The following is a 20,172-nucleotide window of genomic DNA, read 5'->3' as shown; positions in this document are numbered from 1 at the left end:
ATGCTTGTTGAAATGGGTGTTACACATTTGCTATTCGTTATCTTTATTAAAATTGCAATGAGTCATTGCGCTAGAAATGAGTGAATTACAGACTCAGCGTCGTATTTCTTTTTTCTTTGTGGATGACAGGGCGATGACTGCTGGACGTTGCACCGATTACGTCAACGTCTGCCTTATAATTCTAGCTTCGCATGATGCAAAAAGCACTTCTTCTTACTTAGGCGCTCGTCGAAGGCTGCTCAGAAAGTTGCTCCTGCCGAGGTACTTGTCGCAGTGATCGCAATAGTGCTTGTGCACGAGGCAGCTGTCGGAGCAATAGACGCACGGGATGCACGGCCATAAGCTGTCGAACAGAACGGCTTTCATTATGTAAAGTGTACGTTTATATTGCACAAGTGACATGTATCACCAGGTGAGGAACAGCAGCGCGGCTGTCAGGTGTGTTCTGATAGTTGGATGAATTTCCATGCGAGTTGTCATCTGACCTCGACAGTATGGGCATTTCATCGTTTGAGGGTAGGGGCCGAAAGGGAAATTCCGTTGGGCTATTATGGCATCCGCATCTGCGGAGTAATTACCCAATTTGAAGCGACATTCGAAAAATATTTGACAATTGTTTTTTATTTTACCCACATAACATTGATTATTGTAATGTAAGATAAAATGACAATGCAACACGTCCTAAAAACCTGGCACAAATATAGCAGAAATGTTTCAGAAATAATTTATAAATATTTTAATGAAATTTTTTGTAATGTTACAAAATATCGCAATAATCTTTCACTGAAATACCTATCAACTTTAAAAATATTTCATAAAAGCTTTGTAAAAACCTTGTAGTAACATCGGAAAAATTATTTCATGAAAGATTTTTGAAATATTATCACAATTTTAGAAAAGATGTGTGGAAAATTACTTGAAAATGTTCATTGATATTAAATTAGTATGTGCATTGAATTGAGTAGCATCGCGAAAGAAAAAAAAGAGAGCACAAAAGGGTATTAAAAAAACAAATAAATAAGAAAAATGAAAATAAAAGTGCGTCTTGCACCAAGGTAGTGGTGAGAAAGCCTAAAAGCCCGAGAAGAATGTATGAAGAACAGAAAAGTAAATATAAAATAGAATATTGAAGGAAAAGCTGCTAAAAAGTTTTGTTGAAATATATAAGATAAATTTTGAAAGGTCCAACAGCAACCTTCCCTATAACACTTCTGCAGCTTAAACACGGTCGTATAAATATTTCAAAAATATTTCAATGAAGTTATAAAAATATTTTGAACTCTAAATGAAATATTGTTGAAACGTTGCAGCCAAATTCCTTGTTATGAGGATTATTATTTTAATGCTACATTACATTTATCATCGCTAAGTAAGCTCAGTTTGAAACCGACGCAAAGAAGCTTTTTTGTTCTTTTGTCAAAATAGCAGGTGCGTGTTATGTTATTTTATTTTCCACCGATTACTTACCTTCGTGATTTTCAGTGTTACGCTCTTGTGATTTTGTGTCCTTCTTCCAACTTTTTTTAGCAGTTGGTCTTTCTTGTAACTCCATTTTTTTTCGTACGCGGCGCTAGCACTTCTATTTTACTTTATTTTAGTCAGAACAATCTCGATCTTTTCTTATTAAAAGAAACGTAAACTGCTTGAATTTGACAGGTTTTCTTATTCTTTTTTATTAAAACTAAGACAAGCTTATGTCTGTCCACTACAAGTATTCGATAGAAAATACTGTCTTCCCTTAGCTGTCAAACTCAGATACGATAGGCATTAGTTCTTCTTTAATGGATAAAAAGGAAATCTCCGAAGGTGGTCATTTCTACGAAATCTTATTAACTTCGTCTGTCTATATAAATGACTAAACGAATAAAAAAGTGTAACAAGAAAATGAGCACACTGTGATGTTTCGAGCATAATATATTTATTATTTTGTACAATAGTACAATGTATCATAGTTTGTCATACATTATTTTACGCTTCTAGCGTCCATTTAGATTTCGCGAATAAATAATAAATAAAGATCTACAATGAGTCGCACGGTAGTACGTGCCATGCTTGGCAAATTTATTTTATTTTCTCTTTCTCTTCAATTACTCTCTTTATTTCATTATTCTGTCAGGCAGAATAATATTTATTTAGCAAGTATACCTATTATATGTATAGTAGCGTCACATACAATATTAATAGAATTATATACACAACGAATTGATTTCTTCTCTTTCTTCGACGTTTCTTTCTTTATTGTTTTTTCTTTATAAAAAACTAAGGACAAAGTGTCATATACTCTTTTCTCTCTTCGTAAATTTCACCCCACCTTTTTTTGTACTGCTATCCATTCGCGTTCCTAAATTAGCACGAAAGAATTTTAGGTTTTTCGTTTGTGCTCGTTAATCCTTCTTTCTCTCCGACCATTTAGTATATGTAAGTTGAAAAATATCGCTGCGCATACTAATTTCTTTCAAACTATTGTTTGTTTATATTTTTTGAAAAAAAATATAATTCAAAGGTCCTTAATTCTTCTTTCCTTGTGACTTCTAGGTTTTCAGGAGTTTTGTACGTATTGCACAAAAGCCCTTCTCATTTTATTTAGTTTAGTTTTTTTTTGCTATACATACACGCACACAGACGTACCACACACATGCGCTCGCGCACACACACGCACACGCACACACACACACACACAAAATATTTCAATTGCGATTAATTGATAAAGGAAGACTTCTATTATAGTTATCAATGGCGCTACAAGCACTCGATGTACAAAACTGCCAAACCAACTTATAATAAAAGCATGTGCGATGTTAATAAAAAAAAAAAGAAAAAATCAAGCAGTATATGTTAGTATCACTCACTTCCAGCTACATTTCTTTTGTACAATAAAAGAGGATACAATCATCTTTCGCATGATATAATTTCGAATCATAAAAGCGCTAAACTATCTAATTACACGCACACAAGCAACAATCGCAAAGAACAAAAACAATTATATAAATTAAAGATGATTATTCAATAATTGTAAATATAAGATACTCTGTATGAATTTCTCCATAAATAATATCAACATCAAATAAAAACAATCTATCGAATTAAAATGATCTTTTTAAAAAATACACGTTCCAAAAGGCAAATTTGATTTAACAATCCAAAACAACACAAACAATATAGCAAAAATCACTACAAATAATTTTTGATTGGAAAGTGACTTTATCCTCTCAGAAAATTAAAAATAATTATCATTATTACCTACTTGGTCGTACTATATTACAATAATTTTTTTTTATTGTGCCTCGGCTTCTATTCATAAATTAAGCAATTCAATGTAAGACTAGCTATCAACGAAATATATCTCGCATCCTACTACTTCGTTAGACGCAATCGTTGCACATCTTGATTTTACATTCGATACGTTAATTTGTTAGTTTTTGTTTCGTACAATGTATATTACTTCTTTATCATTTTTAGGCACCCTTCAATTATATCAATACATTCTCACGCATTTGCTTTAAAAAACTAATTAAAAACGAGTGTTACGTATAAGACGATCTTTCTGCCTGTAAATTACTTATTGTTTCAAATAACGCGTGTATATCGCGTTTTACGTGATACAGTAAAATCTTGCTTCTTAAATATTCAAAAGAAAAATTGCATCCATACTAATTTGTAATAATATCAACCATTTCTATTAAAGTAAAAATACTGTAAAAATCTTTAAAAAAATGGATTGGAAAATTAAAAAGAAATCAAATCAAGTTTTTCCCGGATTACCATTTTAGCCAAAATATTCTAGTAGTAAATGTAATCCACCTCGCAAACAAAATAGAAAAAAATTCGGTCCCTACGACATTATGTGGAATTTTTACGCTTGATTACGTTTTCAAAAATTGGTATCTAAACAACGTGGATCAGAGAGTCATTACTAATATAATATATGCTACTCAACGATGGCCATTTTTAAAAACTATAAAAGTGATTCAGTCCTTCCCTAAATACACGTAGCGTTATGTAAACTATGTATAATTCTATATAATATGTACACAAGGGGTATTTCCTATATAAACTCGTCGTAGGAAATATAAACGTAGTGTAGCAAAAAATCATCGATCTTAAATTGGAGAGGAGAGGATTAGGAGGGAATTTTTTTTGTTATTTTTAAGCCTAAAATACGTCACAAAATCCATAAATTAATTAGGCAGTTCGGATGTCAAAACTCTGTTTCTAACGCGCGAAGAGTCACTTCTTAATTTCTTATTTACAGAAATAGGGTCTTGAGCAAGTATAACCCTTAGGATGTGTGTTTTAGTACCTTCGAGTAACGCATGGCTTTTATTGCGCCGGACTGCTTGCAAGTGTAAAACAATTCGGACTCTTCCGAATGATTCATGCTGGTATCTCATGGGCGCTGATGATCGGGCGTTGACTTAAGAATATCAGGCTGCGTAGGAAGACAGCTTGAACCTACGGAAGTATTGTTAATGAAAAGGCCAATTTTCCAATGGGACATAGTCATTTTATAGTGCATTACGATACAAGTGCGGGAAAGTAGATTCTTGTCTCGTGTGGCGATTACGCCCGAGCGAAGCGAGGGTGGAAAGGTACACAAGACGAGAAACTCTTTCTCGAATATGTGCCGTACCGTATTTTTCAATACGACGTATGGAAAGTGCGATTTTCAATGCACGTTTTTTGCCGAACGTGCGGGAAAGATGCACTTTGCGCACGGAGTGTTGAAAAGAGTATATACGCACCGGTTGTAGCTCTCAATGTAGATTTGATAGAACGATGAGAACCGTTCCGCGTAAGTGTATTCATCTGCGGGGTTCCAGGCAAAGCGTGGCCCAGCGCGTTCATATAATCCGCTATTAACAACGTTATCTCTAATATCTGCAAGAAATCTCAATATTTAATTAATACGCGATCACTCGAACATCCGTGAGGAAATAGTCAACTCTTACCTTAGGCTTACTCAGCGCAAACAGAAGCTTCTGTTCAGCTGCACCTTCGTCGGGACATGCAACGAGCATGAAGTCATCCAAACAACCACCAAAAGTAACAATATTAGCGTAATTGTAACGGCACATTACGGCCATAGTTTGATATTCGAGCAAAGTAACACTATCCTCTGATACTGCTATCCAAACTGTCGTCGACTCTGATTGTTTCAACTGTATGCACGAGTGTTTTCATTAGTCGTAATACTTGTGGCCGTATGAGGTAACAGTTATGTTGTGCTTACCTTGGCCTGATAAAGCGTCGCGCCGAAGAAGGGCCACTTTCGCGTGCAAGTAAGGTATATCCTCACACAGTCGAGTATATTGCGGCCTTTCAACGACATCCACTTTTCTTGGAGCTTCTCTTGTAACTCCCTGCAAAAGCGCATGGTAATTAGTCGCTCGACATTGCCAATTTCATGAAAAACTGCAATTGTTTAAGGAAGTATACCTCAACTGATCAGCAGTGATGTTTGAGCGATATCTGACTGGGTAGAATTTGTCCAATGCTTGTAACACTAAATGATGGGGATTGCTGCCTGGGCCGCTGCCACGAGCTTTTTCCGCGTTGTACTCTCCGAAGTCAATCTGTAAAGATTCACACGTTCAACGAATGATCCGAACAACTCTCGAATCTTTATCCGGAAAATCGAGCTTTCACCTGTGCCATGAGAGCAGCAAGTTCGAACGCAAGTTCACGATTGAGCGGGAATCTGCCGTGCACCACCTGCTGATTGACTTGATAGCACAGTAGCAGCCTTTCGCGATCTGTCTCCATCTTGGCAGCGTGCCTCCAATACAGTCTGGACTTGTACGTCAGCTGGATCACTCTCGTGTTCTCGAATTTGCCGGAACCCTTTTCTCGCAGAGCCGTTTCCCATTTGGAAATTATATCACACAGCTGGACGAGAAATCGTCGAGTTATATCGGTGAATTCGAGCGCGCTTACTTTAAAAAATGTACCTTAGCCTGCAGATCGATGTAGTGCTCCAAATTCTTCTCGATCGGATCGTCGCTAAACAGACTGAAGCCCGACTGATGCACGTCTCTGCATCCGATCTCTTGATTAAGCGTCGCGAGGAACTCCTCGATGGTGGTGCTGCCGTCGAAGCTGACCACCTGATACGTGCCATTTAGGAAGTGCACGGGTATGGCGTGCGGCAGCGAGTGGTGGTAAGGGTTCTTCAGCAAGATCGACAATACTTCCATGCGCGACGGTTTCACCTCGCGACTGCTGTTCTGTAGGGTGCGCTCCACAGCGCGCTCGCAATACGTCGCGTACTTGCCGTACTCCGTCCTGCCGCGCGAGTCAGGATATCCGTTAATGGTGACCCCGTCGAGTCGGCTCGAGCTAAGTACTCACTTGGTGTCGGCGTTCCTCTGCAGGTGCAGCTTGAGGTACCACAACAGCCTGTTATTTCTGGGCAGGAACAGGGAGACGGCCAGGGCGAGCAATTGCCATCCCTGGACGAACACGTACTGGGCCGGATTGGTCTTGCAGTCGAGCAGATTGGCCGTGGAGTGTGCCTGTGCCAACGAGGGACTGTGAGACGTTGACGCGGTCGACTGCGCATCCGCGTTATCCGGGGTCTCGGCCCCTGTGCTCGCACCTTGCGCGTCGCACGTGAACAGCGACTGCGTCGCGCACAGCAGGAGTTGCTGCAAGATTTAGGCTATGCTGGCGTACTTCCTTGACGAATGCTTTTATTTCATTATTTATTTATTTATTTCAAGAACGAACCAGTACTACTCGATTTTTCTTTTATGGTCTCTCTTTTGCTTTTAGTTATTTAACTTTACAAGGGTGAAAATTGATGGTTGAATTGAGAAAGAACAGTGAAAAATCATAAACGATGAAAAAAAAACGTTGGCTTGAAATAGGATTCACAATTTCAACTTGGAAAGCTACTCATCAATATAAAATAAATTTTATTCCGAGGTACAATTCATTGAATATTTTTAGCTATAATTGACAACGCTTTTTTTTAAATATAAAGTATCACGTTATACATCACATTTTTCGTTATTTACTCCGATAAAAATTTCTCAAAATCTGAATAACAAGTAAGCTATGATAAATATTTATATATTTATGAGGAACCGTAGCATACTCATAGGTAAATATAAAAATACAAGCGTATATATTTGAAAATGTGTATAAAGGAATAAAATATCATAAAATTCACCAAAATAGCAAGGGGTCTAATAAAAAAAACCAAAATGTTTGCCCTCCAGTTAGTAGAAGCAATGGAGGATATTCAAAGGGGCCACAGCAAAGTATTTGAAAAAGAGTTAATGTGTTCGTATAAACGTAAAACCTCATATCCTGAGACATTGAAAAAAAAGGGAATGAGTAACACCTACATGTCTACCACATGTAATAGATAAGAGTAGATAAGACACTTGTGAAGAGGATAATATTAAGTTTTTATATAAAAATTGACTCAGTCATATATAAGCTCTATTAATAGGATAAACGTAAGAAATGGCGTGAGACTAATATGAAACGAAATCATCATCATCGGCCAACCTAATATAGTCAACAAAAAACATTCTACACCGAAGGTGTCGTGAGCTAGCTGTCACTAGAATTTTCTAAGCATCATTCAAATATTAACACAGTGATTGAAAAATAAATCTTGACTTTCAAATAAATAATTAGAGATATCATTGAAGAAGAGTGAAAACTATAGAAAGAGAAAGAGAGAGAGAGAGAGAGAGAGAGAGAGAGAGAGAGAGAGAGAGAGAGAGAGAGAGAGAGAGAAAGAGAGAACCAGCTATGTATGATGCAAATGAAAAAATAAAGAACGCCAACAAAAGAAACGGGTAGAAAAAAAATCGAGTTTTTCATGTGTGTAAGACTTCGTCATTCAAAAACTTTCTTTTTCTTTTATAATGTACACCAACATACCATTCTGCAAGTGTGTGCGTGACGCTGAACGTACTTTTGTTTTTTTATGTTTTTAATCTAACATCTAGTGCAAAGCTTCAATTCAATAAGTGATAACACGCAATCAAATCAATACGTTGAATGAATTGTTAATTTTCAAAGTACGTTCGGCACGATGGTTTGAGCGTTCTAAAGTAAATGATTCATATGATATATTGATTATGTGTGAAAACAGAGTCAACGTTATTTTTTTTTGTAAAATTAAATTTAATTCTGTTCTGTCGGTGAAATGTATTAGGTTGTGTTTGAACAATGCATGCAATTATGTGATTATAGTGAATATATCAGTAGCAGCAGCACATTCAAAGCAGCAAATGATAGTGAAATGTGATTCAGTGATTTCGTAAACTAAAATTATTTGTTAATACTTCGTCAAGTATAATCTGCATTTTTGTTAACGCAAAATTCTACGGCTAGTAAGAAACTTGTTAATCGTCAATTAGTGAGGTGAATTACCACACATAATAGGACTACCAACTTACTTGATCGTCTCGAGTATTGAAATATCGCTTGATTCGAAATAATTTAATTAAACGATATTTCATGTTATTTTTTGTTTCAAAAAGCATATTGATATTAATTTCGATACTTGACCAAGTGATTTCCGCCACACAGTTTCTCATTTGATAGCAAATCGAACTCTGAGAGAAACGGTGGAGCGGAGTGATTATTTTCGCTTGTTAAACAAATAAGCAGGACTTACAACGCGCGCAGTGCCCAGCGACACAATTTTGGCGGCCTTTTTTACCTGTACGCCAATACGATGCTGCGTATGACGACTCGTCTGCTTTACCAATGCACAGATGAATTCCGACTGTAATTCCGGCTGATCCAAGCACTGCTGTAATGCATTTTGCGCGAGAACCACGTGGTAGTCGATACCTGCTTGCTCGACCGCGACTGACATGAATAGTTGGACAGCCTGGATCGGCGAAATGAACGGGTTAATATTTTAATTATCATAAAAAAAAGTTTTTTTTATTTCCTACCTTGAACAACTTAACCGCTTCCGATTGTAAGGTCTCCGAAGTAAGACTAGTCAGTGGACTGGTAATATTTTCTTTCGAATGTAATAACAACGGATGCCTCCAAAGAACACAATTAGGATCACCATCAGTTTCCATCAACCTCTGAATTAGTTGCTCGTACTGTGTACCAGCGTTAGGTCCACCGCCAGACACAACCGTCAAATGGTACAGCCAGTTATCCTTATCTTGCTTCTGCTGCAATAGCAGATAAGTGGGGCCTTGATGCGAGGGAAATATACCGATAGTATACTCTTGGCTACTTTCCGAGTCACGTTCCTCGCTGTCACTGTCCGACAGGTGCTCGACCTCTTCTACTCGCGCATCTCGCATGTTTATTTGGCCTATTGGATTTTGCTGTAGAAGATTGAATGTTGCAATTAGTTTGCAGTTATTTTTGTTTGTAGCCATGCACGTGTGCAAAGTAACTCACGGTATCATTGGGGCACTTAAAGTAAAGGAACATTTTGCCGATTAGGACACACCAGCATTTCTTCGCGTGGCCGTTCTTCACTTTCGTGAGCCAACCTTGAATCGTTGGTTTATTGTCTTCTCTGCTGAGTAATAATTTCGTTGCGTTTCGCCTCTGTACATTTTGCAACACGCGTATCCAGTCTTCCATTGTCGCTATGCAATCAGCAGTGAGATAATAGGTTTTCTTGCCGGTTGCTATTTCGAAAGTCGCTGCTCCTTCTGCTCGATTTATCCTGTGAGAACGTTATTTTTTCTTATTTTTGTTTCAATGATTACTTAAAAGCTTATCTAAAGCATCTTTACGTTCACGTTGCAATTTTTGAATAGTTTACTAGGATTTCATTATTTTATTCGACAGAAAATTTAGATGTTATGTGATTAGTCGGTGCGTGAACATTTTCCATTCATCAATGTATCATACTCGATATAAACGACCTAAACAACTTAATAATTAACATCAAATTTGTTAAAATTCAAATGAGACACGCTGATTAATTGATCAATCATAAAAATTTTGTTGTTGGAGAAAAGAAACTACTAGAAAAGCCATCTGGTGAAATAATTATAGATCGGAAGTTTGAAACGTTAAAAATATACGAAAAATAATTATCAATAACGAACCATAGCGTTTCTTCAAAATAACAATAAAAATCACGATACAATTTAATTTCTGAACATGCCAAAAAATAAACCAACCTGCAAACTTCGTCAAGAAGAATTTGTCCTTGGGGTTTTCGATTAACGTCATTCTGACTCTTCCAATAGCACAGCGTCCCATTTTTTAGCACGAAATACCTTTTTCTCCAAGTTTTCAATTTTCCACCAAGCTTAGCTAAGTGACCAGCTTTCTCCAGTGATTCTTGTCTCTTAGGACTCTCCCCGGAAACTCTCATAAGTAAACTTGGCATGCTGGATTCAAGTGATGTCGAGCTGAGAGCGTCAGGTGGAATAGCGTAGTCTTCCGACAACCCCGACTCTAAAGAAGTGTCTGTCACGTTAAAAAAAGCAGACATTGACGAGATTTTTTTTTCTGTCTGCGTAGAAATATCGTGAAAATTCGAACTGACCGCGTTTGACGCTCTTGCTTGGTGAACCGCTGGAACTACGTTTAGCAGGACTCAGGCTACTGGTGGTTTTGACACTTTTTGATGGGCTGCTGGCACTGCCGAGGGATGAGTCGGTGTTTTCCGAGGAACTATTGGTTATTCGCGTGTTGGTTTCCGTTTGATTCTGGTGATCCTCGCCGTCGGAACTGTCGTCCGAACTGTCACCGAATGGCATCGACCTTATCTGACTAGCTCGCCCTATAGATTCGTTGGAAATTAATGATGATGATAGATACTCCAAATGAAAATAAATATTAAATATAATGAAAATACACCGCGCTGGCACTGTTCAGCACACTACATTCATCTTTTCATTAATTTAGAGTTCTTTGGCGACGTAACTACAAATCATTTTAGTCTGAGAAATTAATTAGATCGTCTGCACGCTCAGCGCTCACGAAACGTACATGAGATCGAAAGCGATCTCTCGGCACAAACATTCAGTTCACATACCTTTGACCGTGGCATAAACTGGCACAGAAATGTCGCAATATCCTTGCAAATTGTGTCCCGTGAGATTATGTCCTGCGTGTGAGTGTTTCGACGACGTTGTATTCGTAGTCGTCGAAGGTATGGACGGGTCATCGTTTGTTGGAGGTCCGATCCCTAGGCCTCCGTCGGCAACCTATTTCACAGAAAGTTGAAATAAGATTTAGCTGATGATTCGTTAAAAATCTATGTGGTGTTTGAGCATGCAATATATTTGTCGAATAAAAATAGTCGCTCCTTACGAAGATAATTGACATCGCGAGAAACATCAAAATTTTTTCTCATAGCGAGACAGTATTATCTAATAAAGCCAGTCTGTTAGTGTGAAAACTCACAAGAGCGGGGACCGAAACGCGTTTTTCATAAACTCTACAATATGATCACTCCGAAACAAAAATCAAAATACAATGATCTAAATCAAAACACACAAAAAAAAAGGAACATTCGATGTTAATTGCACACCACGTGGAAAAAAGAGACAGGTGATATCACAGCACACGAGGACAAAACATCATCGTAAAAAGATGGAGCTACCGTAGCCTCGGTCCCCGCGCAAACGACGGCGTCGGTCACCTGGTAAATCTTGGCCTCCCAGCTCGGGAACCTGTGTAACGGCGGCGTAGGCGGCCTTGGTGTGCCGACGTCTTCGACAGTCGCCGCAGTCCCTTGATTATTCTGCTGGCCCCACGGCGCCGTGGCTGGGCCTTCGCGACACGGAGTGTAAATTTCGGCGTAGTCGTGCAGTTGCTCGTTGTCGTTGTCGACCACGCAGCTGTCGGCTATATAACTGTCCCGGCTTAAGCTGCCTTCTGACACTGCCGCCGATGCTGAAACTATACTGGTCGGCAGCATCACGAGATTCTCCACGGCCGCGGCGAGCTCTTCGGACAGCAGACTGAAAGAGATGGATGCGATGGTTTTGACGGATTTCACGTCGGCATTTCTGCCGCAACAACGAAAAGCTTGCGCCGTTGAGATTGCGAATTGACGAGTAGTCCAAAGTCGATGTCGATTATTTTTACATATTGGGTTTTTTCACACATTAATGGATAGTAAGATAACGTTGTTAGCAAAGATTTCATCCAACTCAGAATTCAAGGATAACATAATGATCTATTAAGTTTCCCGTTATATTTAAATAACTTAAATAATTATAATTTTATTAATGATAATCAAAATCACAATCACAACGACCTACATGAACATTTTTCTTAAATATTCAAATCTAAGCAGTTGCTAATAATGGTCTATTGATTATTACAATTGAAAATTCAAGTTAAATCAGTGTTTAAACAAATCATTATTTGGAGATAAAAATAAATATTTTCAACAGCAACAATTATTTGACTCATAGTTCTTAGTACTGAAATAATAATAATAAAAATAATAATCGAAAGAAGAGCATAAAATGAGTCGGATTTAATCAAGCCACCGATAATAAAATGATATCATTGTTTTATCAAAACAAGATCTTTGCGAAATTCTTGCCGCTTCAGCAATGTATTGATTTATCCAAAGGAATTGCAATGGGGATGTGAAAAGAGAAGAATGCAATTCCGCAGGATATCGACGAGTACGTGCGGCGTTTTCAAGAGGAGGCTTGCATTAATCAAGTAACCTCTTTGAGTCGCAACGCTACGAGCTGCAATCTCAACTACCAACGCGATAAAATGCCAATTCCCCAGAGTACAATTCCAGCCGAAACACATCTACTAGCCTACTTTGCCAATTGGCAAGAGAAAGTTATGGGAGCTTCCCAAGAATAAGACAAAATTAACGGAGGAAAACTCACGTTGCATCCATATTGACGTTCTGGCCGGTGGTCTGGTGAATGGTGCCACAGGCTGATAGGTGTCGTCGGTGTCTCGTCGATTGTTGTGGCTCGGGCAATTGCGAAGACGTCGGCTGCTGGTGTGATGCTGACGCTCGGTCCGAGGTGCCGCCGACGACCACCTGGCCCGTACCCTCGAGATTCTCCGAGCGCCTGCGCAAACTCGGATCGACGTCCAACGATAAGGAGGCTCGCGATGTCGGCAGAATCTACGTGTGTTAAAGAGGCGAGCGTGAGTCATGGGCGTAGGTGCGACGAACGATTCGCGCGGACGGTTATCGGGAGATTGCGCTTGTTTTCAATTTTGATTCGACCATCAAAAGAATTTGGCGCGCATAGAAAAATTATTCGGTTCTGTTTTGTCGCCGATGAGCATAAGACAAAATTAATGCTTTTTAAATATCTCAGCGAGGCAAGGAATGTTTAGCAATGAAATTATTTGTTAGAACTCCAGCAAAAAATTTGGTAAAATATGAAATTGACGTGGTTCTCAAAAAATTGTCAACTACCTCGAATGCAATAGGTTTTTAAGTGAGATTCGATAAATATAATTTTTTTGTTCAAATGTCCAAATTTAAAATAATTGAATGTTAAATTAGAGCCCCTACACACATAGAATAGTTGTTGGAGCTACAAATGAACAGTCGAAAATTGTTGCCATTGATATTTATCTATTCGACATCTCAGCTTAGCGTAGCTAAAGCCATGAATTAGCGCAACATCCAACTGGCACTCGATGAACCTTTGCAGACTTTAGTCCACGTTATGGGACGAACGGTGACTGCGAAAAACTCACGGGTGGTCTAAGGCCGATGTTGGTGATGTGATTGCGAAGCAGCTCGAGCTGCTGGTTGCACTTGTTGTTCTGCTCGCGTAGGTGCTGATTCTGCTGCTCGAGCTCGCGCAGCTTATTCGTCACCCACTCCTTGATGCGAGCTGCCTTGGCCTCCACTTGGCGGGCGTCTTGCAGCCGGAGCTGGCGCTGCAAGCACACACATGCACACGCGACGCGACACACACAGCATGTGTTACTAAAGTGGTTATTTTGGTCGCTCGCCTTTCACGTCGCCGGAGGCAAGGATGCACTCTGCGCGCTCTCGCGATGCTTTCGGAAAGAGAAAGGGCCTTTCGGGCGCGGTTAATTCTCGGTGGGAGGATGAGCGAAAACTCGATTAATAGCAAATGGAATTACCTGCTCCTCCACCTGGGTCTCTAGTTTGCTGATGCAGGCGCAGTGCACCTCGTCATTCTGCGCCCCAGAGGTGGACGGCAGCGAAGTCGATTGACCTGGTGAATCCACTTGCGAGGTGCTCAGGCAGTATTCACCCTTCACCAGCCGCTCCTCCATCATCCGTACCTGCGCAACGCAACAAGACCTTTCTGTTCCACGGTGCCGTTTCTCGATTCTCTCGTGAGCTACCGTGGATGACTGTTGGATTCGCTTCAGCGCTATCGCAACGATCGGCGCTCGTGGGAGCGTGAGCGTATCAGTGAGAGAAGCTTTCGGCCAAGCGCGCCAGATTGACGAATGCAAAAAGCTTGTCTCCGCTAACGAACGAACAAACGTCAAGGCTTCTTCCGACCGCGGATCGCTGTACTTCCACCAACAATCATCCGACGTGCCGAAATTCACTAAGAGATCGTCAATGGTTTGATGTCCTATGGATCATCGTTTTATTTATGTACATAGGAGCGGATGCACCCGCGGGCAAAATAATAATAAGAGACGGCGCGGCCACAGCAAGTCACGTGCACTAGGATCCGCCAAAGTCTCTCACTTCAAACTAATTTCATGATACGTAAAATAAAAGATAGAGAAATAACTAGTTTAGGCGTTTTATCTACGGATAAATCAATTTAGCATAACTGTACCTTTTCCTTAACATGGCTGATATGCTCATAACTCGACGATGACATTCTACATTAGCCTATAACCAAATGTTTTAACACTTTCACTTGTTTAAAACGAACAAAGGATACAAAGCCAAAGTAAATTGCAAGAGTGTTCGAAAAAAAAAAAAAAAAAACACGTGCGGCCGCGTGCGGAGAGAGATCTTCTGCGAGAACATCTGTCGAAAAAAAAAGAAAAACAAACAGAAAAAAAAGAAAAAAATCGATGTCGCGGTGACTCCTGAAAAGAGAAGGGGGAGCCCCTCTGGCACACGCTATATAACCGCCACGAGGGAAATCAATACCGGCCGGCAGCACTACAACCCCCCTTTTTTTACTTGGTCTTCGCGCGCGCACGAATAAATTTTCGTCGTTCCAAACAAATGAAAAAAATGAAAAATAGTATAATATACCTACAGAAGCTTTGTGTATACATAACGTTTCAAGCTCGCTCTTTTCCAACAAAGCCAAAGTGTAGAAGAAGCCTTTACAAAGCCATCATCATCAACAGACAAAGCGGAGAATTGGACAAAAATAAAGAGAAAGGAGAGAAATGAAGCGTCAGTTTACCGTTCAATATCAAATCCATGATTGAAAGGAAAAGCCTGGGTGTCGCACACAGAGCGGAGCGGGTTGCCGTGCGATCGGGCGACAGTCGAGCTCGCGACTGAAAACGCCGGCGACGTAGACGACGACGGTGGGTGAGTCATGGCTGCTACTTCTGGCGAGCGGCCAACGAGCAAGGGGGCGCTTACACGAACACATGTGCCGGCGACGAGAGTTCCGTGACCCTTACGCGCTCGCATTTTTTTCCCCGTCGAGAACGACGACACACACGATGATGATTGCTCGAACAGCTGAATCACATTGGGGATCGGTGCCTCATGAGGGTGGAGGTGGGGGCGAGATGAGCATTGATGGGAAACGTTTATGTTACGTGTTTTCATTAATGCGAGAGACGCCTTTGCGTCGAGTAGTTGCTTTAATCTGGAAAATTATCGAAACAAAATTTTTTTTCTCAGTTTTCTGGAATTCTAACGAACGCATTGGTTTTTATTCGGATGTTTTTATTATTTATTCATTGTACAATATACTTGTTAAATAACAAATCCCAATGAGGTTAAATACCAAAGAATGAAGTGTCGATGGGAAAAGACGTTCGCCAAATTATTTTTCGGGGATGGCCTTAAAAACCATAACTCTCTGTATTATAGTGTGTATAAGATGTCATGCCATCTACCTGTACTACAAGAGTTTTCATAAATTGTGGCAAATGCGATGAGATTTCGTAGACACTCACAATTCGATCTTTAAAAGTTTTTATGTGAATCGAAAATTGAATGGAAAACTTGTTCTCTCAAAGGGATTATATTACGAATGAGGATTAGAGGCCAGATAATGGCAGATTTACAATCGTTCGTCAAGTATAGTTGACTAATTTTAATATTTACGATGAAGAATTCTAACACGGTGATGAAAACAACGGTTTAAAAAATAAAGCTGATTACAGCATTTCAACTGGAATTAATAGATCTCGATAAAATCTTGGCCATTAAACGGACAATTTCCAGCAAAATTAATGTCGAACAAATTTTTGAAATATACTTAGAATATCAGATTGAACTTTAAGAAGATTTTAATAAATTCAAATCCAAGATATCCATAAGGGTACTAGTCCACGTGGACGCAGATTTCGCGATATATCGCAAATGAAAAATACTACCTCGCGCCGAGTAATGGAACTTTAGCGAATAATCCAAATCGATTTTCAAATCCCTACTAAATCATTAAGCGTCGACCCAAAAACGCAAGCACTCCCGATCGAGCGGGACGCGAGAAATTTTTATCGAATTAGACGAAAGTGGGGAGCGAGAGGGAGAGAAGCCCGCAAATCGAGTGGCCGTTCGCCAGAATTTTGCACACGCGAATTCTCTCTCTCTCTCTCTCTCTCTCTCTCGCTCTCTCTCTCACCGCTGAACAGGATACACGGGCAAACGGCCGCCCGCTCACGTGCTATCGTGGCGCAGTCGCGTCGATTAGCATAGTTTCATTGCCGTTTAGCTGTCACCAGTCCCAGGGCAAAGTCCCGCAATACTGGAATAATCGATCGAAATTGACGAGTTGCACATTGGAGTTGACTTTAGTGCACGCGCTGCGAGTTTCGGTCCTCTAATGTCTTCTTTTACATCGAAGGTTCAACTCGCGCGTGACATAGCATCCCGCAGAACTCTCTTTCCGAGCCCATTCGGATCGACAACTGGCAAACAAAAGCGAATCCGCTAGAGCGATGATGAAAGTGGGATTAAAAGCCATCTGGCGGCTACTGAGATACTGCAGCGATGAATTGCCAGTGCCCATTAATTATGTAGATAGCCTTGCGCCACAGCCAAGCTCAACTTCAACTTGTACTCCGCAACGATCGAACGTTTTCTTTGGAAGATCCTCGCGGCGCACAGACACTTCCAACACTATGCAGACACTGCAGCAAAACACTACGCACCGCCTCAACCATCACTCGTCGTAGTTCCCCATCGCGAAAAAAGCTGAAAATGCACGCCGTCGATAAACGCAATTGAGCGTTAACACAGGCACGCGTAAGGTCAACGACTGCCACTCTCGTGCGTGAGGTTGATCACCTGCCGTCGTACCTCACTTTTCCACCGAACCTTTAAAACAAACAAATAAAAAACAACAAATCACTCGCAGTCTCGCATTACGTAATAGCGCGACGAGGACAACGTCGAGCAAAAAAGCTGTCGATGAGCTTGGCTTTCTTTTAGAAATGAAAACTTACACCACACGACTATCTCTCTCCGCCGGTAGAAGCGTTTCTCTCTCTCACACTCACTCTCTCTCTCTCTCTCTCTCTCTCTCTCTCTCTCGGGCGTACCTTGCACGTGTCACCTGCCGCCCGCAAGATCCATAATCAACGACACACGCACCAAACACAGCAACGAAAGAACCGCGAGGGCTATCTGCGGCGAGCGGTCGTTTCGCTCGCTGCCATCTTGCAAACCAGGCGCGTTTCTCCGTCTGTCTGCTGGTGCGCGTACGCGCGCACGAGAGAGAGAGAGAGAGAGAGAGAGAGAGAGAGAGAGAGAGAGAGAGAGAGAGAGCGAGCGCCTGCCAAACACTCTCTCTTTCGCCGCCACCGCGCGGCGAAAATCAATGAGCTACCACCCCTCTCGTGGCGCGCGAGCCGCCCCGCCGGCCACGACACACACGACCCCCGAAGTGATTCGGCTGCAGTTGCACGTCACCCTGCAACTCTCGCAGACGCACAGGCGGAGAGGCGAGATCGTGCGTCGGTAATTCGCGGTGAAAACGTTATCGGGGAAGCACGCCTTTTTTTTTTTCATTCTTAGCAGTCTGCGCTTGCGCCGCGCTACCTGGCTCGGTCGTCGACGCGTGGATAGGTGACAACCAGTTTGACGGATGAAACGGGCTGCGTGTAATGGGCTTTCGGCGATAACAAGTCTGACGAATGAGAGAACACGGGAACGATGGGGATTCGATGACAGTGTTTGACGAGTGAACATATTCGCAAAGAATGATCATTAGAATTCGCAAAGAATTTGTAATTTGCTTTTTGATAACTTTTAATGATAAATCAGGTACAAATGTACTTTACTGAATGTAAAATATTTTTAAGGATAATAATTGTAAATCGAATTCGAATTTATTCCCAAAGGAAACGTAGACCCTATTTAGAGCATACGGCGAAATTGTAAGCCACCTAGTAATAAAATTATAATTGTTGTCAATCGTGATAAGCTAATTTTGATCGCAGTGCTTTGGATAGTGTAAATAATATTCAAGATTTAAAGTATTTTCTACAGTTATCTAATCTCATAGAAAAACGACATTTTCAACGTAATCGTAAGGGATTTTTCGAGCTTTCATTCATTCATTCATAAAATTTGCCAAATCATGCCTCTTATGTCAGAACCTAAGCTAATCAATAAATACGCCCATTAGCAAAATAACTATGCCAATGAGGACGCTTCAAGCAGCCTTGTGTCGAGATAGCATAAAGAAGATAAGACATATAAGAAAATAAGATATGTAATATTGCAAAAACACGCGACGAAATGAAACTACATCCCCTATCCATCTTTCATCGTCGGTCGGTAAAAGCTCTCTCCCCTGCAAGAGCTTACACCTGTCGGAAGCAAGCTGGCGCCAGGAGCGCGATTCGGTGCACCCGCTCGATCCATCGAACACAGTGTCCGAACATATATATACACCACATAAGGAAACAAAATGCGAGTACAGCGAGCGCTTATTGCGCGCGACGCGTCGGATTCACTTTACCTTGTCCTCCGCCTCGTCGGCACGTCCCTCTGCCTCTAGCACTCGCTGCTCCAGCTCCGACAACTGCAACAGACACATTCATCGTTAATTTGCGATTCATTTCGACGCTCTTTATTTGCGAGGAGGGCGGAGAGTCGGGCAAATACAAACGATAATTCGATCGTATATAGATTTCGTTAAAGAGACAAATGCGCCGCTCAGCCGTAAGCTCATCGCGATATGTTCTTCTCTCTTTTACCAAAGAATAGCTTGAATACCAAGGGGAGAAGAGTGAAAAAAAACCAGAGCAACTCCTCGTTGCGATCTCTTGGCTTAGTATCAGTGCACTAAATCCACCCTCGCGGAACCATAAAAGAACACGGGCATATACGGCCCCAGCCTTCGAATCGCAATGACAAATCGTTCATGTCGTCGTTAACGCTAATTTTGCGAATGACGAAAAGCAAAGAAGTAAGAAAAAATTGCCGGCCTCGACTGCTGCGCGCGAAACAGTAAAAGCCCCCTGCGGTGGGAATTAGCCTCCTTATCGGCTGGCTTTCCGCGGAGCAATAATTCCCGCGCTCCGATAATAAAAGAAAAGCATAACAACAACGCCACGGCGGGATGTAATGAGATTTTAATGTTTATTTCGGATGGGAGGAGGTGAGAGCCCGCAGCCGGTTTAATGGTCTGCGGCTCGTTCGCTTCCAGGAATCCCTTTGACCGCCCAGCGAAAGTTTTGATAGAGAGAGTTGTTGCTTTGTTATTTTGGGCGCGTGTCTCTCTCTCCCTCTTACCCGCAGTTTGTGGATTATTCGTGGAAAGGCTGCGTTAGACAGTCTTGGTGCTCTGACGCGAGAGCGTAATATCACGGCGAATCGGATTTTACGTAGTATTTAAGATTCGATGGTTTGCCAAGTGTACGGAAAATGTTTGCGGTGTTTGTCGGAGTTGTCAATGTTCGAACGGCGTGTACTGCAGTGGCTCTCACATCACGGGAACAGTTATTCTCGTAATGCTTTAAATTTCAATAAGTTGAAACCGTTCATAGAAACTGCGAGGAATCAAGCAGCGAATATCAGCCGGCAACAAGTTTCGTTATTCGACATTCGACCCTCTCGACATAATG

General features: G+C 41.1%; 1 protein-coding gene across 14 annotated transcripts in view; it reads right to left on the bottom strand.

The window, feature by feature from the left end:
* Window positions 1–1,909: 1,909 nt before the first annotated feature.
* Window positions 1,910–20,172, bottom strand: part of LOC131672570 (uncharacterized protein CG43867) — a 126,215-nt gene continuing 107,952 nt past the window's right edge. For 4 of the 14 annotated variants that reach the window (XM_058949879.1, XM_058949878.1, XM_058949885.1 and 1 more), the window contains 19 exons: window positions 19,065–19,127; window positions 14,053–14,217; window positions 13,657–13,842; window positions 12,822–13,069; window positions 11,603–11,924; window positions 10,994–11,165; window positions 10,502–10,738; window positions 10,131–10,422; window positions 9,394–9,667; window positions 8,925–9,317; window positions 8,639–8,857; window positions 6,349–6,644; window positions 5,949–6,282; window positions 5,647–5,886; window positions 5,437–5,573; window positions 5,231–5,360; window positions 4,950–5,159; window positions 4,743–4,878; window positions 1,910–4,452 (listed from right to left, as the gene is read on the bottom strand). In XM_058949879.1, the coding sequence (XP_058805862.1) occupies window positions 4,388–4,452; window positions 4,743–4,878; window positions 4,950–5,159; window positions 5,231–5,360; window positions 5,437–5,573; window positions 5,647–5,886; window positions 5,949–6,282; window positions 6,349–6,644; window positions 8,639–8,857; window positions 8,925–9,317; window positions 9,394–9,667; window positions 10,131–10,422; window positions 10,502–10,738; window positions 10,994–11,165; window positions 11,603–11,924; window positions 12,822–13,069; window positions 13,657–13,842; window positions 14,053–14,217; window positions 19,065–19,127 (4,119 nt within the window). In that variant the 3' untranslated portion in view covers window positions 1,910–4,387. Of the gene's footprint in view, window positions 4,453–4,742; window positions 4,879–4,949; window positions 5,160–5,230; window positions 5,361–5,436; window positions 5,574–5,646; window positions 5,887–5,948; window positions 6,283–6,348; window positions 6,645–8,638; window positions 8,858–8,924; window positions 9,318–9,393; window positions 9,668–10,130; window positions 10,423–10,501; window positions 10,739–10,993; window positions 11,166–11,602; window positions 11,925–12,821; window positions 13,070–13,656; window positions 13,843–14,052; window positions 14,218–14,732; window positions 14,789–16,721; window positions 17,177–17,250; window positions 17,417–17,640; window positions 17,772–19,064; window positions 19,128–20,172 lie in introns of those variants that run through there. The other 10 variants (XM_058949887.1, XM_058949888.1, XM_058949889.1 and 7 more) reach the window with 10 other exon arrangements.

The sequence above is a fragment of the Phymastichus coffea genome, unplaced genomic scaffold (genome assembly GCF_024137745.1).
Source record: "Phymastichus coffea isolate CEN01 unplaced genomic scaffold, Cenicafe_Pcof_1.1 PCOF00153, whole genome shotgun sequence".
Lineage (NCBI taxonomy): Eukaryota > Metazoa > Arthropoda > Insecta > Hymenoptera > Eulophidae > Phymastichus > Phymastichus coffea.
This window is presented reverse-complemented; position numbering and strand designations above follow the sequence as displayed.